Source organism: Leptonychotes weddellii, chromosome 1 (assembly GCF_054177405.1).
Source record: "Leptonychotes weddellii isolate Sample4059 chromosome 1, ASM5417740v2, whole genome shotgun sequence".
In the NCBI taxonomy this organism is placed as follows: Eukaryota; Metazoa; Chordata; class Mammalia; order Carnivora; family Phocidae; genus Leptonychotes; species Leptonychotes weddellii.
In genome coordinates, this window is record NC_138369.1 from 25,518,194 (window position 1) to 25,542,785 (window position 24,592).

The 24,592-nt window shown below is 40.5% G+C and overlaps 1 protein-coding gene across 1 annotated transcript in view; it reads right to left on the reverse strand.

The window, feature by feature from the left end:
- CADPS (calcium dependent secretion activator) overlaps window positions 1-24,592 on the reverse strand; it is a 158,803-nt gene that overhangs the window by 75,114 nt on the left and 59,097 nt on the right. The window contains exons 10-15 of the mRNA XM_081820238.1: window positions 20,633-20,653; window positions 19,298-19,454; window positions 18,362-18,503; window positions 10,101-10,247; window positions 6,558-6,713; window positions 2,563-2,710 (exon numbers count right to left, since the gene is read on the reverse strand). Of these exons, the coding sequence (XP_081676364.1) occupies window positions 2,563-2,710; window positions 6,558-6,713; window positions 10,101-10,247; window positions 18,362-18,503; window positions 19,298-19,454; window positions 20,633-20,653 (771 nt within the window). The remainder of the gene's footprint in view (window positions 1-2,562; window positions 2,711-6,557; window positions 6,714-10,100; window positions 10,248-18,361; window positions 18,504-19,297; window positions 19,455-20,632; window positions 20,654-24,592) is intronic.

Consider the following 24,592-nt stretch of genomic DNA (forward strand, 5'->3'; position numbering starts at 1 on the left):
ATTTCTTCAAAGAAGATTTATAAATGGTCAACAGACACATGAAAAGATGGCCAACATCACTGCAAATCAAAACCACTGTGAGATACTATTGTACACATACGAGGGTGGCTATAAGAAAACAGATAATAAGAACTATTGGCTAAGTTGTAGAGAAATGGGATTTCTCATACATTCCTGATGGGTATGTAAAATAGTACAGCTACTTTGGAAAACAGTTTGGCAGTTCCTCAAAAAGTTAAACATAGAGTGACCATATCACCCAGCAAGTTCAATCCTAGGTATATATCCAAGAGAGTTGAAAACATAGGTCCACATGAATACATAGGTCCACATGAAAACATAGGTCCACATGAACATGAATGTTCATGGCAGTGTTACTTGGAGTAGCTACAAAGTGGAAACAACTCAAATGTCTATCAACTGATGAACTGATAAATAAGATGTGGTAAAGCCATATAATGAAATACTATTCAGTATAAAAAGGAACAAAGTGCTGATATATGTGACAGCATGAATCTTGAAAACATGATGTCATATGAAAAAACCAGTCACAAAAGGCCACATGAGATTCCATTTATATGAAATGCTCAGAATAGGCAAGTCCTTAGAGACAGAAAGTAGGGTGGTGGTTGCCCAGGGCTGGGGAGGGAGGGTTGGGGAATTATTATTCATAGGTCAGGATTCTTTTTAGGGTGATGGAAGAGTCTTGCAATTGATTGTGGTGATGGTTGCACAGCTTTGTGAATATACTAAAAACTACTGAATTGTATACTTTAAAAGGGTGAATTTTATGGCATGCAAATGACATCTCAATTTTTTTAAAAAAGAGCTCAAGGGGAGAAAAATTCAGGAGGGATAGAATTTTGGAAAGTCTGAATTCAAAGGGATCTTAATGAACATTAGAGATCACCAAAAGCAGGGTTTCTCAAGTGGGCTCTATGAAGCCCAAGAGACTGCAGGTGGGCAGCAAAGAAATGTAGAGGTGGAAAGGAACACGGTATCTTGAGCACAGGGCCCCTCTTCTTGCCCCCCTGCCCTTCACTCTATCCAGAGCAGCTCTCATTTTAGTTATTTCACATGCTGGCCTTCTTGGTAGGATTTGAAGAACTGATACTGCAACTCAAAATAGCCTGAATTAAATTAGAATAGTGTTATCATTTTATGGATGAGAAAACTAAGGCCCAGCTCATTTGCAGCACAGCCAGGGTAAGAATCCTGGTGGCTGAACACCCAACCTGAGCCTTTCTCGGGGTGCTGTCCTTCAGGTGTGAGCCCTAATCTTAACTCCTTTTTGGACACTGAGACTCCACACCAATGATTCTCAACCTGTGGTCTCCAGACCAGCCGGCAGCATCAGCATCACCAGGGAATGGGTTAGAAATGCAAATTCCTAGACCACACCCCAGACCTCTCAGAAATCCTTGGGGTGAGACCCAACGATCTGGGTTTTGAGAAGCTCTCTAGATGAGTCTGATGCTCACTTAAATCTTGAAAACCACTGCTCCAGGTCACTCAAAGGCAGCACATGGAGCCATGAAACAGAACTGTGGACCCCTTGCATTTGCCCCTAGTGCCTAGACCATAACCCCTGAGCAAATGTCCCTCCAAAGAAAGTCAGTCGGGAGCAAGTACTAACAGAGGTGGCTGAGGAAGCTGATTAGTGGGGAAAGAAGGGTGGAGATGATGTTGTCAGGAAGAGAATACCACCAACCCACATTTAAAAATGGAAGGTGCCGATAAGAGAAAATAAATAACGAACAAGGAGCAAATATAATTTAGTAAGAATTCTGAGCATGTAAGGCTGGTATCGAAAGATCTGATTTAGGAGCAATTTATGCCAATTGGCATCAACATGAGAGTTGCCAGAAATGTTTCTGAATTAATTCTAAATTGGTATATGAATATCTAGCTGGCTTGAGGCCATCAGAGAAAATGATCATGATAGTCTTTAATCAAGCCCGAGTTGCTGCTTCTTTCTCCTTTACATTTTAAATACCACTCTGGAATTGGAAACTTAGCAAAGGACTAACCTTTTGGTCAGGGAAGATTCACAATCAACTCAATCTAAGGAAATAGGAAAGTCTGTGATTTCTTAAAAATTCAGAACCTGCTGGCTGGGGATGGGGTAGAAGGGTGATAAACATTATATATCCTGGAGCTTGCTTGATGCAAGAAAGAGAGCCCTCCTGCGGTCCAGATGTTCAAAGTGATAAAATGCACTTCAAATGTGAAAATGACTTGCACTCTGGCAAACAGCTCCGTTGGAGATACCAGCCTAATAAATAAGGTCATTGCACGTTATTTGACTTGAAGGAACTTTACGGCCACCCCAACTCTAGCCAAGAATCACTTCCAAGTGACTGGCATTCTCATTAGCACATGCCTTAGAAATTTACTTACCAAACAGATACCAAACATTCATCTGTAGCTTAATCCACACATGTTAGAAGTATATTCTGAAACTAGCAGACTAGTGTAGATGGAAGGAATTTGTGAAGTTTTCTTTTACATGATCAATGGAGGGGGAAAAAAAATCTGTATTTTTTTTTTTTTTTTTTTTACCTCTTGGCCCATTTCCATGCTGCAAAGTTTTGTTGATTGAGCTTTGGCATCAACCATAACATTAAACATGGTGCATATTGACTGTGGGACTCGAAAATCTGTTGATCGACTGGTTTTTTGCAGCTTAACTTCAAATGCAATCCTGGTTCTATTAAAACAAAGTAGGAAAAGACCAATTCAGCATTCATGGCAGCAGGTGGAGGAGACATTTTCTGAGAGGTCAGTGAAAAAGAAAATTGAAGGCTGTAATCAGTTTCAATCGACAATGACTTCACATGTGTTCTTTTAAAAATGACTTTCCCAACTAAGGAAGGCCTATTCACGGAGACAGCCACGGAAACCCTCCCTTTCTCGGCAGTACACGGAACACCTGTAGCTCAGCGTATTTCTGTCTATAGTTTACATGCTATGGAGATCCCTAATTGCAGGAGAATGAATGAATTAACAAAAACCCAATTATAGCATTATAGCATATGTAAGTTCTCTCACATTGGCAACTGCCTACCTTGAATCACTTCATTAAAAAAACAAAAAACAAAAAAGCAGCTTTTAATCTTCAAAATCTCATGGTGGGGAAAAAATCTTAAATGACATTTATTGTTTTTTTTTTCCTTTTGGTTTTGAAAGAGACTGAAGTAAAAAAAAGATCCAGTTGTTATATGGTTTTAAAGACTGAAAAAATTAGATAGGTACCTTTGGAGAGGAAAGTTAAATTAGGAGGAATGGTATCAGGGGACTTCCACTATATCTGTTGGCAATGTCTATTATTCTGCGATCAGAGAGTATATCTCTCTATATTTTTAAGAGTATATATTTTTAGTAAGTGAAAATGGCACAATATACTTACCAATTCAAGAACTGTGTGATGGTGCAAGCTTAATGGGACATAATTCTGACATAGGTCAAATTATGATCCCAGCAACGTGCTAACTGCTCACAGGAAAAACCTAGTCGGACACGGCCAGCTGGCAATACAGGTGTGAGATTTAATCCTTGGTATCGGCATTGTAAAGGGGACCAGCTAGATTTTAAAAGGTTTTAGAGAAGTGGGTCACATCATCCCATGTCTTGAAAGAAAAGCACCTGGTTAGTAAGTGGTTTTATTAAAGCTCCTTTCGCCCAATGCATCTTTTCAGCATTGTTCGCCGTCAGGTTCTGGAGATCATGCAGCCACCAGGAAAGCATTGCTTCAAGAGGTATTAGTAGCAGTTTTCTAACAGTGCAGAGGAGGACCACACAGCTAGTTAGCTCAGGAAAGGATGCCAGCTTGCTAACACACCCTGAGTGCATGCAGGGAAGCCAAGTATAATTTCTAAGGTTGGAAGCCTAGTTCTTAAGAAAAAAACTTAAAAGAAAAAAAAAACCCCTTAAAGCACTCCTATATATTATATGATCATGTTAAAGATAAATGTATTTTGGCTTCTAAAGACTCGGTGCATTGAAGTAGCTTTCTAATCATGATGATCATTTTAAGCTACACTGAAAATACATCCTTTCTGGTCTTGTGAAAAGGAGGTCTGATGGGGACTGAGTTGGACAGGTCCCTGTGCTGATCTTTTGAGGCCGGCACACCAGTTCCGGCCCCATTGGAGAAAGGGGAGTGCTACATCGTTCCCTTACAATGAAGTAAACGTCTTCTGTTTTCACAGGGGAACTGTGTATTGCCCTTGGAGGGTGCGAAAAGAGGAAACCAAATGCAAAATTAGTATGACTGCAAGGGCTCCAGGGAGGAAAATGCCAGGGATGGAGAGGTTACTGAATTCAACTGACTGTCCTTGAGGACAGGGTTAGGGAGCCGGGTTTCGATGGCGCACAGTATCTGGTATAGACTAGACTAGAGGCTCTGTCATGTCCATTGGATGAATGATTTAAATTTCCCAGAAACTTGGAAATGAAGAGTGCTTGATTTACTTTGGATGTTGTATATTTACATCTATGAAATAATGTCCTTCTAGAACGACGACCGTTTATTCCGTCACAAAGAGGAAAGCATAGATTCTAGGCTCTAGTCACATAGATTCTATGTCTTAAAACATCCAAGGACTTTTTCATGTTTTACCCTCTGCATCTGGAGGTCAGGGGATGATATTTGCACTTATATTTGCAGTTGTCTGCTTTTGTCTGGGGATGTAATTAGAAGGGACATCAAGAAATTTAAGCATCTGATGTCAAGTGTGAATGTGCAGTTGATCAGCTTCTGTTAATAAGAGGTTACTCAACAGCTACTATGTGCCAAGCATGATACTGGGACCTGGGGAGGGCCAGGGGCTCAAAATAAATAAGATAAACTCCCTGCTGGTGAGGAGTTCACACTCTTTGAGGTGGCTGGCCACAAAGATTTGTGGTAACAGTCATTGTCTACCTTTCACATCCACATGTCTTCCCATTTTTCCCCTATCAACTCCCCACTTCCTACTCCCTACTCGAAAGACTGGCTTCTCAGAAGGGCATATCTATTTTTTTGTACAACTGTGTGCACAGATCAGAAGCCAGTAAGTGTTCATTCTAATGTGCTGCAGCCCTGACTATAGATCAGGAGAGAATTTTTCACCACAGGGGAACTGCCCCATAAGAAGTCTTTGGTGGAATGGTTTGGCTGCAAGAAAAGAGTTGCTTTTCCTAAAACTGATGGAGACTATATAGGAAATGATAGAATTCAAAATTCTAAGGAAACATCTTGACCTTGAACAATAGGTCTGCCTTTGGTTTTAAGAGTAGGAAGAAAAGAACGAAACACACAATTTGGATTGCCAGGACTTTGAGCTTCCAGAAGTGCCGTCAAGCACCTGCCCAGACTCCCCCCGGCATGTACCTCCTTCCCCAGTTTCTGCTGAGATGTTCACCTGCCTGGACCTGCATTGTTCTTTTGCCCTTTTGGGTTCCAGTTTTGACGTTATTACTTCTCTTTTCTTCTTCCAAGATATAAAATTCAGATCACTCCCAGACAAACCCAGCCCCCATCACCCACAACTGATCCATCAACGAAACTACACAACATCTGGAGATCTGGAGTGGCCTGCGCTGCTTGTGGGCTTTCTTTTTTTCTTTTTGTTTTGAATGAAGAAAAATAATGAATGATTATGAACTGGAAAGGAACTTGGATGTGTGTCTGGGGAGAGACAGGGTGATGATAATGATGTTAAACCAGAGGAATTCCATCTCTGTGTCTGATAAACACATCTAGATCCTCCAGGAGGGAAGGGATGCGGTCTCTCATTCTTCACGGCATGGCACACCAGGAATGTAGCACTGTGTCTGGCAGGTAGGAGAAGCTAAACAATCTTTGTTGACTGGATGCATATTGTTCTCATTTTCTTCTCTTCACCTTCTCAGAACACTCTACCTGAGAACTTCAAGTGCAGCATTCCCACCTCGACCCTATATGCCATGGCCACAAAGCAGGCAATTTGTAGAAAGTTCACATGGATGTTTAACATCTCCTGCCCCCTCACTGATGTCTAGTTAGATTTGGGGCAGGACAACTCAGAGTCGGCACAGAGTATGTGCTCAGTTCACGTATATGGAACAAATGATGTTGCTGAGATCCTGCTCACATTTCTGCAAAGGTACTCATTTCCTGCTACCTGTACCGGGTTTCCGGGCTCCAGAACTGTGCATACTTCTCTTTTCTCCATCAGCCATCCCCCTCACACACACACTTACACCTTACACACATACTTTCTAAGTAAATATTGTGTGTCAGGTGCTGCTAGATACCAGGGATACAGAGAAGAACAAGAACAGACATGGGTCCTTTTCTCATGGAGCGAAGTGAAAAAACTGGCTACCATATCGTGTGGGGTTTGGGACAGACGTGGGGCAGGTGAACAGGAGCTAGACTTGGGTGGCCACCGCTCCAGATGACTTGGACAAGCAAGTACCTTCTCCAAAAAAAATCCAAATTATGGGAAATTGAAAGAGTGGCCACCTACCATTCTCTGAGTCAGAGTGTAGTGGGGAAGGCGTGCGGGGCCCGTCCAGCCACCAAGGCTTACCTTTTGACACAAGATTCAATCATGTCACTTGCCATCAGCTTCAGCCGTTGTTCTAGGTGCTTTCCAAACTCTTCCTCAGGCCAGTGCAAATCCCGAATGAAGGTCTGAAGGGCATCGAGTTTCCAGAACAGATCTTCTGAAGTGCCTGATCCATTACTGGCAGGATAAAAATTAGAAAACGAGAGTCACCCACAGGCTTTGGATTCTGGAAAAGCTGACACAAAGACAACTAGGTGCTAGAAGGCTTAAGGCAAACAGTGGCTTGAACATACAAAACGACGCGTGTTGGCGGTAGAGGTGGGGGCCATCTCCACCGGCAGATTTTGAGTTTTACCATACATGACTTAGTCTGCTTTGTTCGGCCAATTATTCCAGACCAGTGAGAAGTCTGAGGAAAGAAAGGTGTTGCCCCACAATGACGAGGAGAATGGTGTATGGTAAAAATCAGCCTTCTTTTAATAACCACATTAACACATGTGATGATTCAGATGAAGGCCACGAACCAGAGGGAGAAGTCAGTTTCAACAGATAATAACTACATGGCATCATGCAGTTATTAAAATTCAGGGTTTCATGCACTCCCCCAGCTCCCCTCCAGAACGGAGGTGTCTTGAAGATTGCACAAGACTTTCAGTTTTAAAAGGACAGTGCTAACAAAGTGGTGAGCGAGGACCTGCTTTCTCTCTTGAAGAGCTGGAAAGAAACTGGGGTGACTCAAATCAAGACGAGTACATCTGGATACCTTGAGTCCAAGATTCTTGTTCAGTTTGGTTCTCACTCCAATTATCATAGACCAGCCTGTTGCATAGGCAGCCCCAGGACGAGGTGAGTTGTGGGGGTGGGGGGTGATGAGCCAACAGGGGATATTTGCAAAACGTTAGGGCTCAAAACCTGAGCTCTTTTTACCATTGTACCACCTTACCCAGTCGCCTGTACAGATGGAGAAATTGGTCTTGATTCCCTTCTGTACAATGAAGTCTAAGAAACTTTTACCTGGGGCATCCACGGAAAGCCTGTGTATGGGAAATGCTCCATCTCTCACCCTCTTGTCTTTCTCTGGCTGGCTTTCCCTTTGGTTAACAGTCCCATTTGGAGCTCTGAGGGGTGGCCACCCACCCCCCTTCCTCGCATACCACTAATGCTAACACAGTAATTTATAAAATGTCCAACACACCATGCATTACCACTTGTTCTGACATCGTCTATAGAAACAGATGAGAGTGGGTGTTTCTATTGTGACAGATGCCAGCTGCATTGAATTAATGCTTCAGAGAGAAATATAGCTAGTGCATAAACGCATACACAGCTACTGTGGGGTGGGGAGGGGGCAAACTCCCAGCATGCCGAGAGGGAGCCTACGGCCTGGACCAACAGGGTAATGTTTCCAAGGACAGACCAGTCTGAGGTCAGTATGTAGATGTATCTGACACGAAGGAGCAGGTAACATGGAAACACGTCCTTAAAAATGAAAAGTGGCAAAGGAGGAAACTGGAATTATGAAAAGATATAGAATCAGGCATTTCCTGGCGGGTGATTGAGGATCTACGCCTTCTATTCAGATCCTGCCATAAGCACCATTCAAAATTGGGGGAATGCGTTATTTCTCCGTGAAAGTTCAGCCTTCCCCCTACTCCCCATCCTATGCTTGGGAAAAAGAAACCCCAACTTTGTCTAGTCTAAACCCCGTTTTGGAACTGCATGGTTGTATGTTTTAAATCATTAAGTACATATGAATGCAATAATTGGTATTTATTACAACAACATTTTGACACCCATCTGGTTTCAGAGTTTCAAAAAATTCTTCTAGGGTTTTTTTTTTTTTCTTTGAAGAGCTTATTATTAAGTTTTGACATGAGGAAAAGAATATTTTCTTTTTATTTTTAAGATAAACTGTTAATGTTAAGGCAATAGCACCAAGACTATTTTGATTGCTGAGCAGTTACCAAAATGTGTTCCCACTCATGCCTTAATTAATTGAATGGAGACCATTATCTGCTTTATTACAATGTCTTGATTCATATCTTTTCAAAAACAATGTCACAGAGCATGCATAGAAGAAGGTGAGAAAAGCTTTCAGATATTTATATTTTAATTTTTAACAGACTACCTAATCTAACTTTTGATATAGTCATCTTAGCATGAATATGATTTACTTTTTTTAGAAGAATTTTTTTTCAGTTATAAATTTTTGGAGGTTTTAATTTGTCTTTAAAAGAGAATCAGACACATTAACTATATGATTTCATTGTGCACTTGTGAACGAATAGAGGTTTTTAAAAATGTTGGGCAACTTCGAAGCAGCCAAGTAGAGCAGTCATTTAACTCCCTGTTTCTACCTGGATCACTGCAGAAATAAAAATGTTGAGGGCCATCTTGATGAATGTGATTTCGAGATTTCAAAACATCACTGCCAGTTTCAGATCATTTTTTATTCCTTTGATAATAACACTTTCCTTTGAAAATGTGCCAATTTATTCTTTCAAGAAAAAGCTTATCTGGCCTATAATTAGCTGTGGTCTAAGAAAAGGATCAAAGGAGGGTATAGAATCACTAAACCCTATTTCACTTATTAAATCATGCACATGGTTTTAATTTAATTTCCCTGAGGTAGAATTTAGGGGTGCTGGATCTTCTTCTTGCTACGGGAAAAAAAGAAAGTGGGTTCACTTCCTAAGCTAGAAGTGGCAGCTCAACCTCGACCCCTGAGCTCCTGCCTTTAAAGGGGCGGCCAGGCCTCCCCAAAAGACAAACCCCATGCATTCCTGGCATTTGTATAGATGAATGTAAAGAATGGCCCTATCCTCATACCACAGATGATACAGCTACTGCAAAATTTAATTATTTGTTGTTTGATTCTTGCATTCTCAAATTTAGATATTTTCTTGCTACCTAGATCCCAATGCTCCATATTGCATTATGACCTTGGAAAGTATCTTTACATAACATAGACATTACTAAGGCTTGATCCATTCAGAAGTTTTCATTTAGCCCTGAACATACTGTTACTATATCCTGCCATTTGCTGACACCAGAAATATGCTTTATGGTTTAAACAGTCTCTAGGAATTTTTTATTTAAAGAAAACCCCAACTTCTAGGTAAGTGTGCTTTCCTCTTAGATTTGGATCAGGCCAGAGATGACTGGACAGCCCATCAAAGAGGTTTCTTGGACTATTTTTGAATGAAGAACTCCTAGAGTCATGGCACCTGAATTAAAAAAAAAAAAAAAAGAAAGAAAGAAAAGCAACAACAAAACCAAAACAAAACATGGGCAGTCTCCTTTTGCAAAAGAATTCAGGAAGTGAAACATAGTCCTCAAGCGTTCAGTGGGCGTAAGACAAATTGTTAGTGCTGTATATATAGCAAACGTCTTACAAACACACTGCATGCCAGAAATAAACAATATTGTCTCTGTATGATCAGCAAAATATGTCTAATTATCCATCTCCATCTCTGTTATATAGGATGTATAGAAATAAACAATACATATCCATGCCAAGATCACTTAAATTTAAATTAGGTCTAATGTGAACTGAATACACACTCAGCATCATATATAGCAGCCATCCATGACGGTGCCGAAAAAGTAGGCATTTGTGGGATGCCTAGAGGGATGTTAACTGGTAGATTTGGTACTTTGGGAAGGTTCACATTGGGTAGGTTCACATTGGGTAGGTTACTGGTTAAACTCCTGTGGAAGAAACAGACAGAAAGAAAAAATACCATCACAGTGACAATGCAGATGTGGCAGAAGCACATGAACAGTTGTAAATAAATTGGCTAAGTCCACAGCAAGACAACAGTGAAAACTCAAGCAACATACTTCAGAAGACAGCTTATGGATGGCGAGCTGTGGTGCGGTTCAGGATTCAGAGAGAAATGACAAAAGTGAATGGAGAAAAATTAACCACAGAGTGACTTAAAAGTGTGGAAACTCAAAGACACCCATACACAATGATCACATTATTTAAATGCCGTGGTGAGGGGCTTTTGGCTTCCAAATCTACTGCCGTGAGAGTCTAGAACTTGTCTGACGCCAAGAACTTGAAGTTCATGGAATTCTTGGCATTGGTGGAGCTGGGGCTGCTGGGGAAATAGCTGGGGTTGATAGAGATAGTGGCGCATTTTCGTTTTCTTTTATTCATAAATTATTTTTGATCAAGGCACGTTTCTCAAGTCAGATATTAGACAAGGCACGATGGGAAGTTCACCCACTTGAACACATACTTTCCAACTGTTACTTCTGAAGACAGGTGTATGTGCAACAGGGTGTCACAGTTGATGGCAAAGATGAAGGAATTGTATCAAGAAGAAGGATTAGCTTTGAATAATTGTACAAAACCACTTAAAGAAACGTCCTCCCTCAAACTAAGTCCAATTAAAATGGAGAAAGGTTTACACACGTAAAAAGACACCTAGGAAAAGAAAAGAATCCCAAGCTCCCCTCTAATTCTAAATTCTTGGAGCACAAGTGGATTTCAAATGTGGCCTTGTGTTAGAGTAGTCACCCTTGGAAGTGAGATAGAGACTGGGAGAAAGAAAGCAGGGCTTTAGAGGTGCTGGGGATGTTCTGTTTCTTTATCTGTGTGATTGTTACAAGGGTGTGTTCAGTCTGTGAAAGTTAGCCAAGCAGCACATTTTTCTGTAAAGTGTTAAAATTAATAAAAAGATAAAAAATGTGACCTGCATCAGTTCTTTGTTTTTTGAACGAAGATGGATCAACTGACGTGATGGAGAGATGGATAACTTTATGAATAAAGAGAGAAATAAAACAAAAACAAAACCCCAACTCGAATCGAGCGTATCTCTGTGGAAGGACTGTGGCATTTACTGCTCCACAAACTGGCACCGTGTGTCTTCTGTAGTGGCATTTTAAGGGTGCTCCATCCAGCCAAAGTCACTGGCACGGTAGAGCCCAGCCTAACTCTGCATCTGAGAGGAGCCTTCCTGTTTAAGTGGAGTTGACAGAACTTTGGCACAGGAGTTGAGGGTTTCTTTTTGGATCTTGCAGAAGAGCAAGTTTTGCCAAAGCAGCTCTGCCCCGGGCAAGCTGTGTTTGACTAACAGAACTCTTGCAAGGGTTGGAGCTGCCTCTGGGCTTGCTTAGCAGGGCAAGCCTCCGGATAAGTCAGAAATCCTGGAACCTACAGAGAGTCTGGACACCTGCCTCCCTCCAGAAACAAGTTACTCTTTCCCAATGGCAACACGGATGGAAAAACCTAGAATGCAAAATTGCCAACCTGGCATTCTTTTCCTTAAGGGAAACAGGTGTCACACGGGTTAGTTCTTTACACTTCACATTTTGGGAAAGCCAATTACACTTCTCTACTTGGGATGAGAGGGTGCTCTTCTTGGAACGGTCAAGAGATTAGCTAAAGAGGACTATGAAGTAGAAGGAACAATGGAAATTTTCTTCGATGTTTCTCTGTTTAACTGGAGAATCTGCCTCTGAAGTCAGTCCCTGGTGGCTCTCAGACTTAAACACTGCCATGTAACAAAACCGTTGGTGATTTCCATGAAGACATGTGTAAGCCTACATAAGCAAATGTGATCATTAGATGATACACACACTGAATAATGATCAAGGAATTAGGAGATCTTTAGAGATGGCAGCCTGGCAAGTTAAAATGTTAATTCAAACAAATTAAAAGTAGCTAGGAATGAATAACATACAGATGTATGCAAAAGCAACTTAATTTAAACATATTAGTGGATGGTGGGTACACAAATTAGAAATGAGCTTTGTTTTACATATGCAAATTTGAAAAATACTTATATTAATCAGAACATACTGTATTTGTAAAATATGACATTTTGGCTGGACTACTGTGCTGGACTCATGTAGAAACATTTCCTTCATGTGACATACTATAATGCTCTATGTTTAAAAGACTAAAACATGCTTGATATTTCTGTTTAGCAAAATAATAGCGTGTACTATTAATGTTACTAATATTTTATTTGGATATTAACAACTTATATTAATAGTCAAAGAGGTAATTCCAAACATAATATACATGTGAAAAGGGAGAATTTTCTAGTAGCACACGGGTCAGATCAGGCTCCAGGAGCTGCTGATGGATATAACAAATTATTATTTTAGAGGGCCCTTCAGCAACTACCTAAAAACAAGTCCATCACATGCTTCTCTGTGAGAATCATAATGGGATATCTCTGGCTAGTATAAAAAGTGTGAACTGCAATCCTAACAACTGATATATGTTAAAAAATAGACTCATTCTGGGGCCCCTGCCTGGCTTAGTTGGAGGAGCGCATGACTCTTGATCTTGTGGTTGTGGGTTTGAGCCCCATGTTGGGGGTAGAGATTACTAAAGAATAAATAGACTTAAAAAAATTAGACTCATTCACTGTGGGGACTCTGCTAAGAAAGGATAGATAGCACCTATTCAGGTCAAATGCGCATCCCTGGGGCACTGGATTAAAAAGTTCTCATCTGTTCTCTCTCTCTCACACGGATGAATGTCACAAATGTGCATACCTCATTTCTATGGATGAAACGACTAGAGGTAGAGACATCCCTCACTTCTGGAATAAATTCTAATCAAGACTGTGTCTCCCTGCAGAGATGATATGGTCGGGTATTCTCTCAAAGACTTCTGGATGGGGACAGATTTGAGATTCAGAATGCCTCCCACTTTATGAGCCATTCGTTACATGAATGTACATCTTGTCTTTTGTTGCTCTGGACCCTAAAGCCTTTCTCTGTGCTTATCCTTAGGTTAATCCTTAGCTTGGGGAGGTGGGCACTCTCTGATATCTTCCTATAGTTTAGAGTGGTGTTTCCCAATCTTTTATTCATTAGCACCATCAGGCCCCCAACTGCCTTCCCCATGAGAATTTAATACCATCAATACACTGTAGATCTGTTTATGTACTCTAGGTAGACCTGTGCTTTATACATATACATGACAGGAGTAAAATTTTTTTTTTTGCCCCTCTGCCCTGCCAAGAACCAATTTTTACCAGCCTGGGAGCTGTAAAGCCCCTGTTTGAAAAGTATGACCTAGAGAATAAAGTTCTAAACTTCATGGGCTTTTAGAACCTCCCAATCAACTTTCCAACCTATGGCTTACCTCCCTCCTCATTTGTGCTGGCCAAACTCAAACATTCACTGTTTCTATCACATACCCTGCTTTCTCCCACATTTCTACATTTGCTCATGCTCTTCCCAAGCACCCTTCCCCTTTGGAAATCTTACTCTCCAAGCTATTTCCTTCGTGACTCCTCAGTGGAGATTCATTCATTTCTACTCTATGATCTCATCATTCTTTGTTACATTATTTGTACAGTGGTAAATATTTAAAGTCATTTTTCTTGTGTGTATGTTGCTCAGACCCAGCCAGATTGAAATCCCTGACCAGGGGACTGTATCTTTTCCTTTTCCTCCTCCCCATAGTTTTCCTACTGTAGCCTTATAATTTTCAGGCTGTATGGTTCCTTAATAAATATCAGTCAGTAAATATTTATTGAGCATCTTTTGTGTCCCAGGACCTATTCCAGGTGCTAGGGAGGCAGTGGTGATCAAATGGCAGGGAGTGAATATGGAAAAATCACATTTTCTAGAATGCTAGTGTTGAAAAAGTCTTGGGTATTCAAAATCCTTGTTTTACAAAAGAGGGTACTGAGGCTTGGGAAAATCATCTGACTTGCCCAAGGTCACCCAGCAAGTTAATGTCAGAGTCAGAAGTGCAGACTCCTCCAAGTCTAGTACTTTTGTATTTCATACCAGGTCACCTACATGTTGCTAAGATGTCTTTGGTCTGACGGTTTATGATCATTAAGATATCAATATCCTTGAAAATCTGGAAAATGGAAGTTATTTTAAAAATACTTTTCATATGTATATCTCAGGCAGAGAGAGATAGAGTGCATTTTGAGAAATGAGAAACAGGTTTTTCAGTGTGCATATATCAAGAACAGTGTTTAGTGCAACCATTCAGAACCATCCTAACCTGAAATGGGCAACCATGAAGCACGGATTCTCTGTGCCTGGAGGTGTTTGAGTGGAGATTGAGAGAAGGTCAGTCAAGGAGAGGGTAGTGTGGAGTGGGTACTTGGTACTAGTCCTGGGAAGCTTTGGATTGCATGCTTTCTAAATTTGCTTCCACACTGAAGGCCAGAATGACTTGATTAACAAGGAGCCGATTCTAAAAATCTGGTAGAAATGTTGTCCAACTGCCAGTTAGGAACAAAAGCTTTTATTCAGGCTATGGGAGAGTTGTGAACAACCTGTCCAGCAATGGTCCTATGACGTGTCCTCATGGACACCCACGAGAGGGTTATGGGCTCTAGCTTGAGCCTGTTCTTGACAGGCTGACTATCTTCAGCTGTGGTTAGAAGCTGTGTGACGACATTTTTCACAAATACACTGAGATTCTAATTATGACTGCATCTGGCTTAATGGAAACAGAGATGCAGTTGCCTTTTCTCTCTGTGCAGAGATGGGCAGCCACCTTTCTAGAGAAAAGCAGCAATAGGACTTGGCCATTTGACCCTTTCTCTCAGGTAGCTTCGGTTGTATTGAGCCCAAACGACTGTATCTCTGTTTTATTTTATAGGTCCATATTTTGAAATAAGAAAATCTGAAGAATAGAGAATATTTTTTGATCTATTTTTAGCAAGCTCAATATATTAGTAGCATTTTCTTGCCAGAGTGCCATTTTTCTTTAATATTTTGAATGCTAGTTTTTTTCTTTTTTTTTTTTTAAGATTTTATTTATTTATTTGACAGAGAGAGAGAGAGAGCACAAGTAGGCAGAGAGGCAGGCGGAGGGAGAGGGAGAAGCAGGCTCCCCGCTGAGCAGGGAGCCCGATGCGGGGCTTGATCCCAGGACCCTGGGATCATGACCTGAGCCGAAGGCAGCCGCTTAACCGACTGAGCCACCCAGGCGCCCCTTGAATGCTAGTTTTTCTTGAAGTAAGCTTTACAATGCATTTCTCAGTCATTTTACCTATAATCAAGTGCCTGTAGTCACAACTTTTGAAAAACGGAAGGACAGAAGTACTTGAGTATAACAATTATTTGAGGGAAAGTTTATGTGTGCATGCGTGTGTATGCGTGTGTGTACGTACTGGAGGGACACATGTAAGAGCAGAGAAGGTTGAGGGAACTAAATCTATTTATCTAAGTCAGTTTCTTTTTTTGAGTAAGCATAATAAAAAAAAATTACAAAAAGGTCACCCTTGACTTGGAAAAATATCCAAAAAGGAACATGAATCTCTGCTTCTTCCCTACCAGTCAGATAAAAGCTTGTACTTTCTCTTCACCTGGTAGGAAGTATAGGGAGACTCATTCTTCTTAGCACATAAAAGCACGTGCCCAAGCTCTTTTTACCCTTCATTTTGTGCCGGCCATTCTGTTAACTCTGTCATAGCATCCACATTCTGTTTACAAATCAGCTAATAAAATGCGTGTTGTTTCAAAGTATTGTAATTTAGTTTATGTTTTAGTTGGCACTTTCAAATACCTCTACGTACTGTAAAAGGCACGTACTATTTACTGTTGAGTTGAACAGACCACAATCACAGTCACTAACCAATAGCACAGTTTGGGACAGCAAAAAGCTACTTGAGGAAAAAACAAAAAAACAAAAAAACATCTGCATCAAACATTCCCAGGTTATTCTTCACAACTATTAATCCTTCCCTAATTTTCAGGTCTTTAAATTACTGGTCCAAGAGTTCAAATTTTATTTTTTAAGCATTAAAAAAAATCCCCAACAAAAACCTTCCTTGACTAACACTTCCAATTGTGAAAATAATTTTGATTCTACCTTTATGTCTGATGGTATCAAGAATATTTAATACTTCAAGAGGAATAGCAGTTACTTGCTTGAAGAATTTAACAGATTATAAAATGACATTGGTGACATTATCACAGAGCTTCATGACAATTCTCAGACACTGAGTAGGGACACTTTAAAAAAATCAGTTTTACAGATGAGAAAACAGTTCATAGAGTTTTCAAGCCTTGCCTTCTGGCTGGTGAGTGGAGGGCAAGGCCCTAACTCTGGGGCCCTTTAAGAAATAGTGACAGATACAAATCATTTCCTCCCACGTGGTCCATAGTAGCAGCATCCACGTTTAAACCCAAGTAAGTAAAAGCAATTTCAAGACCATTACTATTTTGAAAACGTGAACATTACTCATTTGAACCTTTTCCTTTTCTCAGATGTTCTCTACAGCACAACTGTCTTGAATATAATGAGCATTAAAAAAAATACAGTCGCTTGTTCATGCTTTGTCATTAAGGAACCCAGTTTAATTCTCATGAGTTAAAAGTCAGCAGGGCCATATTAAGAGATGGTATAAGCCTGAGAATAACAAGATAAAATTTAGATTTCTTGGTGCTTGCAAATGAAGAGCAACTGCCTATTAACCTGCTCTCAGTGGGGTAAGTCAAGAAACTCCTCTCGTGACTTAGACGTGGAAATGGGGGGGGGTGGGGTGACCGAGAAAGCTATTTTGCACAGGTTTCTTTATCAGTTAGAGTCATGCAGTAAAATATTAGAGGAAGAATCTCAATCCAGAAAACTGCTTAGAGGTAAGGTACAGGTCAAGTCTTGTAAATTGAGGAAAAGAGTTTTGAATATTTGTTCTGGAGTGTCTCAAAGTGTGCTGTACATAGCTCCCATTTTGCTCTATACTGGTTGCTACTTCCCAAAGATGTAAAGGACTAGAAAGAACAAAATGCTTTTCTTACATAAAAGAAAAAAAAGAGTCTAACAGGGTAAAGCTAATACTGGGCTTTATTGGAGCTTTTCAAACCATACCAGAAAATTCTCTCCACCTAGGAGCCTACTATGTCTCTAGAAAGGGGAGCCTGAGACTGACCCTCTGGCAGCCCTGAGTCACAGCCCTCCCCCTTGCTGGGAAACGGAGGTGGCACTGAATCTGCCAGACATTTTCAAATAAGATCTAAGATTTGTTAAGCAATTGTGGAAATTGCCAAATTCACACCCTACAGGATTTCCTATCATTGGTCCTACAGGATAGATATTCCCCTGGGGGGGAAAAAAAAGTAGCTAAATACATTTAGGAAGCTCCTGGTGAAGCAGAGTTAAATAAGGGTCTGTATGACTATGTTCTCCGGGTTTTCCAATATGCTGTTGTGCTTTGTGGTTCTCCAGGAGATATGTGTGTGGGGTGGATGAGTGGGGTATCTAGAGTTTTCTAAACATATCTGGCCATGGAGTTCTTTTCTTGAGGTGTGTCTCAAAGGCCTAGACCAGGAAATGGCAAACTATAGCCCATAGGACAGCCTCCTGTTTTTGAAGATAAAGTTTTATGGGAACACAGCCACATTTGTTCATTTGCTTTTTGTCTCTTTTTGGTTTTTCACTACAACGGTAGAACTGAGAAGTTGTGACAGAGATTGTGTAGTTGAAAGGCTAAATATTCACTATCTGGCCTTTTATAGAAAAGGTTTGCAGACCCCTTGCCTAGACCCCTATGGAACACACTGTGGGAAACATTAATTCCTAAGGATATCACCACTGGAGTAAGATACACAGTACAAACATCACAGCCAAGTTTATATCCCTTATTTCTTATTTATCTTGTTCAATAAAACAAAGATTTCATTTCATAAAACATTTCTTAACCTCCTCCCACCTCCCCTGCTTTGGACAAGGACAGTATGAGCATCACAGTTGGAAACATGTACAGTGTTTCCTCTCTGTCCATGCTAACAATAAAAAGCATAAGACACCATTAATCCATTTCTGTATGACTCTCCAGCCATTTGCACCCAAACTCCGATGGTATCAAAAAAGGTTTTCTTACTTGACTGGTTCCCATGACTCCCGCTCAAAGCCCCTGTGAATGGATTGTGCAATTGAGGACTCCATCAAATCCACATATCTAACCACAAGTGGGGCAAACAGGTCTTGCAGGTGTTTGTGAAATTTTCCATTGCACAAATTATCTAGAACAGATAAGCAAAACCTTGGTAAGAACCTACAGTTGCTTTATCAGCATACAATGTACATACAGAAAGGATTATCTTCTATATTAAATATACTGCTTCTAGGGGATGCAAGAAAAAGGGGGGGTATAAAAGCACATGAACAGCACCGAAGCTCATGATTAGATCTGTATGGAAGGAAAATGGAATTCAAAAATATTTCACCCATTTGTTTCATTCTTCTAAAAAGGAAAAACAATCATGCTCCTTTAAAAAACAGTAAAAACAATAACCGACAACTGTTTTTTAGGTTTTCTCCTTGTACCGGCTCCCCTTCCTCCCATGACATTAGCAGAAAGAAAGAACATTCTGTACCCCTCCCTTCCTTCGTCACTCTTCTTGGAAGGAAGGTCTATTTTATGCCCATGTATTGCTGTAAGATACTGAAACACTTGGGGTGTTATTTAGCTAGAAATTGTTTTTCATCTAGAAAACATCTTTCAATAAAAATTTCAAAATATGAAGAGGTTAAGTTAATTAGCTTGTTCAAAAGCAAATAAAACACATAGGCATGAATATCACTTATCATACTGCTCTTGGGCTCTTTTGCCTAGTTAAGAGAGGGCTTCAGTGCAACAGGACATTTGTTGAAAGAAAGAGAAGGGCCATCAGCTGTAAGTTTGGTTTTTTTAAAGCAATAAGAAAACTCTGAAGAGGTTTCACTAGACGGTAGTCTGACTGGGCCAAAGACATTTTAGTGATCTGTTTATCTGCACACTACTTAGGAAAGTCAACCAGTCAAAGATAGTACATACAGTCGGTACGGAGAAAATCATTCAGCAGTTGAAACAGTGGAAAACTGTCCCACGTGTCTGGGGGCTGAACCTCTAATGCTGCATCCATGTCCACTGCAAAAAGTGACAGGAACGTCTCGGCATGCTCCACCATCAAGTCTGACCACCACGCGAAGGCCTTTGAAATTTGGCAGAAAAACAACAGACAAAGAGGCGATGAGCTTCTCTCTCCGACCTAAGATGTGAAGTCAAGCCCTCACTGGTCAAGATTAACTGTGCATCAGCAGGGTTTGGTAATTTTATTGTAAAAAGAACAGCATTTTTGATACAATGGGGCCTCTCAGCGTCCCAAGGCCACGCCTTTTCATCATTCCAGGCCTGCCTCAGAAAGTCTTTATTCTGACCTGCTGGTCGAGGATGCAGCTGTAGAAAGGACAGACGTGGAACTTCTGTTCAATTTACAATAATCCAGTAGGTTTGGAGTCATGCTCTTTGTCATTATTGTTGGCTAGCTCTTGCTCTAAGGTATTCGAATTTGGGAGTTTCTTCACTGTGTTTATGGGTTTTCTGCTGGTCTAACTTGAAAATTTGCAGTTAGGGTTCACTTATATCTACATATCTGGGCTTCATTGTCTATGGTCTCATACAAGCTCAGCAACTCATATTTCTCTATGCATTGGTCATGTTACTCCTATTTCATACCAGGTCACCAAACGTTTGAGTCAAAATCTCTTTAAGTGGGGAGCCTCTGGTTTTGCATCCTGTCTGTAGGAAAGATCAGGTGTAAGCTAGGAAACACTCAGTAAGATTAGGACTTACTTTTCTGGGGGTTGGACACATATGTACATTGAAAACCAAAAAATATCAGTGAAGTAACTCATTTTCATGCACGTGGGTCCTTGGAAATCATTGTGCAGGGTCTCAGGGGCAACATTCACATCGGACTGGGCCAGATGTGAATGCCATTCAAAGGCATGCATGCATGGTGACTAATCATTTCTGGCAGGGAGCATGCAGAATGAGTGACAGTGTCAACAGGCCCCCCCTTTTTTTACTGATTTCAAAGAGAGCAGAGAAACAAAAACAAATTGCCAGCCCCTTCTTGTCCCCACCTCCCCACCCAATGCCGTAAAGTATTTACATTGGAAACACTTTCCGGAGCATTCACCGAAAAAAAGATGGGAAGGCATTTGGAAACATGAAAGATGATTATGGAAATAATTCCATAAATGAAAGAGTTTGTTCAATGGCCAAGCTCTTGTGTGATTTATTAGTTATTTGGGGATATTCTAACAGCCACTAGGAGGCAGAATAGGGGTCCACCTCTCTTCTTTCATGAGATTTCATTTTACTTACTTCTCCTTTATCAACATGTGGCTGGTGTGCAAATTAAATGGAAAAAATCAAGTCATGGACCATTCTGCAAGGTCAGCTTGGCTGGAAATAGACACCTGCTGTTTCCATTTTAATTTACAGTAAAACCTCACTGATTCAGAGAATGAGAGAAGAGAAATGCTCATCTGTCAGCAAAAAAGCTAACTTATGGGGTTTTCTAAAAAGAGGTATCATTTCACTGCTTTCAAATGCAGTCTATAATTGGGCACCAAAGTAAAAGGTATTTGCTGGTTACCATATTGATGTATCATAAATGTAGAAATTTAAAAAAATTCTAATAATTGTAGACAAATTGACCTATAAAGTGAAGTCAAAGAGACAGAAATTTTAACTTCAGAGGTCCTGATATGAAATTTATGAGCGAGCCTTTAGAATTTCCAGAGAGAGTTGAGATCACGTCAAACATTCTACTTAAGAAAAATTATAAGAGCTGCATCTGCAGTTGAATTGTCACTAGCATTTGTGTCTGAATTGATGAGGTTTTATTGTAGTTTTACTAACTCGGTGTGAGAGCCCTGGGGCTTGGGGCTAGCTCCCCTGACTACCTGACTAAATCCGGCAGAGGAAGAAATCCTCCACTCCACTCCCAGAGCTCTTCCAGCCACCTGTCTTTTAGGCAGAGACTTTCTAAACATTGGAACTTGCTGGAGTCCCACTCCCACCCCCAACCCTATATGGGGGGATGACTCTCATCAATCCTGATGCAGGATATTTGCAAAATCCACAAAGGCACACCAAATGTTGGCTGGTACTCATTCTTTAGTTATTTGATTAATTTTACATCTTCAGGGTGAGTCCAAGTAAACAGTTACTAGGGAGACTGAGTTGCCTTCCCAGACACGATTTTGCTCTAGGATGACAGGAAAAAAGCAAAAACAAAACACAGAACAAAAAACCAATCCTAAATGCCTGAAATTAAAAATGTCTTAGCCCAACCTCATACCTGGTTCTTACCACGTTTATTTAAAAGTTGCAAACCAGAGGCCCTAAGAAGCACCCACTTCTACTATCTATCGAGAACTTAGTCCTTCACTGGAATTTAAAAAAATTGAACAATTACCTATAGTTGTTGCATTAATCATCATGTAGACAGACAGCCCTACAAAGAACAATGACTACTCTGTTGTGAATTATCACTTTTGAAGTCTGGCAGAGAAACTTAGGATTCTAGAATGAAGATAATTTAAATATAGTAGTTGTAGGAGAAATGAAGACCAAATCTATTTCTGTACACCCAAGGTCATTCCTCCAGAACTTCATCATCAAACCTGACTCTCTGAGAAGGAGAAAAAGATTCTGGCAATGGTAAAACAAACAAACAAACAAACAAACAAAAACACCAAAAAGCCATTATCATAATTTCAATCAAATGAACAGAATCTGTGTGACTGGGTTGGGGCAAGGCAAGCTTTAAAATTAAAACAAAACAAAACAAACAAAACATCCAGACCCAACAACTATATTTATTTTATGCTTGCTCATACAGGTGAATGCTATTTTTGTACATGAGTTAACTCAAAGTTTGTAGGCATCTAAAGTCTTTGGAAATCTTTTCCGAAGACAATAAGGAGATGTACTTTGGCTTCTAAACACTTACCTGGTGTGTTTCATTATTTAAAGGCAAAGATGTATGCTTTAGGAATACAGTCCACCACACTGAACACATTGTATATTTTGTACACAAACTACATGTATATATGTACCCCTCTGTATACCACAATACATATATACATATACATACGTATACATAGAGAGAGAGATTGGGAAGGTGGAGCAATGATACATGAAGGCATAATTTGTGTGTGTGCGCGCGCGTGTGTGAATAACTTTTTCGGCTCTGAGAGCAGAATTAAGCTGAAATTAAGAGGTAAATAAGAGAACTGCTACTGTATCATGCCTGGGTGTATGTGTGATGCATTTCTAGCTGATGAGCGTATTTTCTCTTGGAGCATTTAATTACTTTGTATTGGAATTAAACATGGTTCTAAGGATTATTGTTTTCTTGGTGGGGGAGGCAAGTCTACTTGTCTATTTCATTTGTGCGGTGCCACCGAACAGCATGGATCTATAGCCAAGATCCATGCTTAGGATTGAGTGATTTTCTAGAGTTCATTGAGCACTCAGAATATACAGTTGAGTACTGGTCAGTGGAAAAAAATCTTCATAATTCATTCTCTGGGCAGCAAAACCTCATCTTAATTGTACCAGGGCAAATTCCACTTCTTTAACCATAGCCCAGGGGCTTTTCTTGACCCAGGTATCCCCTGAAATCAGATGGGCAGCTTTTAAAAATTACTGATAGTCGGTCCCTCCCCATGAGATTCTGATTAATTGAGCTGGGGCGAGACCGTGGCATCAGCCATTTTTAAGAGCTTTCCACGTGAGTGCAAGCTGTAAGTGAATGCTAAGAACAAAGGGTGCTAACTTTCTGGACCACTCCGCCTTGCAATGAGCCTACTCTTCTCTCAACATATTCTGTTTGTACCACTCAGTTGGTACTTTCCACATAGGTTTTGTCCTTTTCATGATCACATATTCATATATTTTGCTTCTTTAGCAATTTGTCCTTAATAATATAACAGCCAAGCTTTGTTGAGAACTTACTATATGCCAGGCAAAACACCAGATGCTTTGCTTAATGTCGCTTTCCATCCCAACAACGACCATCTGAGGTAGATTCTGTTGTTACCTCCCATTTACAGGACTAGACAGGTTAAGTAACCAGGTTGAGATCACAGAGCAATGAGGAGGTAAAGCTGGAATTAAAACTCAAGCTTCTCTGGCACAGAACCCAAGCTATTGGCCAATCTGCACTGTACCGTTTGAAGGCTAAGACTACCTTATGTCTCCTTGTCCTTCCAAAAAGCACTGAGGTAGCAGCCTCAGTGCTCAGCAGATAGGTAGCTTTTGATTGCTGATTGAAATTTTTGTGATTGGATGAAATTATTAGTTCAGGAAATAATCTTGTACATTTACCTAAAACCAAACCGAGTCTCCACATTCCAAAGTATGCTGAAGTTTTTAGTTGTAACTCCCCAAGTTAACAAATGAAAATGGAATTGAATTTATTTCTACTCTATGTATTTACCCTGAATGGCTTTTGACTGTGTAAGATTAAAATATTTTTATGATGATGGTTATTAGGGCAGTTTAGGATGATGATTAGCACTTACTGAAAGAAGTGCTTTTTGGAAAAGAAAAAAAAAATATCGGGGCGCCTGGATGGCTCAGTTGTTAAGCGTCTGCCTTCAGCTCAGGTCATGATTCCAGGGTCCTGGGATCGAGCCCCGCATCAGGGTCCCTGCTCAGTGGGAAGCCTGCTTCCCCCTCTCCCACTCCCCCTGCTTGTGTTCCCTCTCTCGCTGTGTCTCTCTCTGTCAAATAAATAAATAAAAATCTTAAAAAAAAAAGAAAAAAATCTTCTTTGGAGTATCAACTTCCCTTTGGTACCTCTTTGGAGGTATGGAAAATATCCATCCTTCCTTAGCCTGTAGCAGCCTCAGAGAATAATGTGATTACAAATCAAGCATGTGTCATTTTTCTTCTTTTACTTAAAAGCACAGCAACACAGCTGTGACTGAGGAAAATGATCTTCTTCGTATCCATGTCTTCAGAAATGTGTAGATTTCGTTCAACATCGTGGGAAAAGCCTCAACGTCCTGATCAGGGTAGGGCCTCTGGAGATGATCTGGTGGGCACCCAGAAAGAACATACTTACCGTCACTTAAGCCTGAAGGGCCCCCAATCTGAAAAGGATGTCCTAGAGGATGGAATCAAAAAAAATTCTAGCCCAACTTAATTTTATATGTCTGGAGGCATGTCCTAGGGTTTCCATGTTTGGAGGGTGTTGATTTGGCCCTTCTTCTCATTCCTGGCCGTGTACTGCTGGGTGCTTTGGAGATAGTTACACTCACCTCAAGG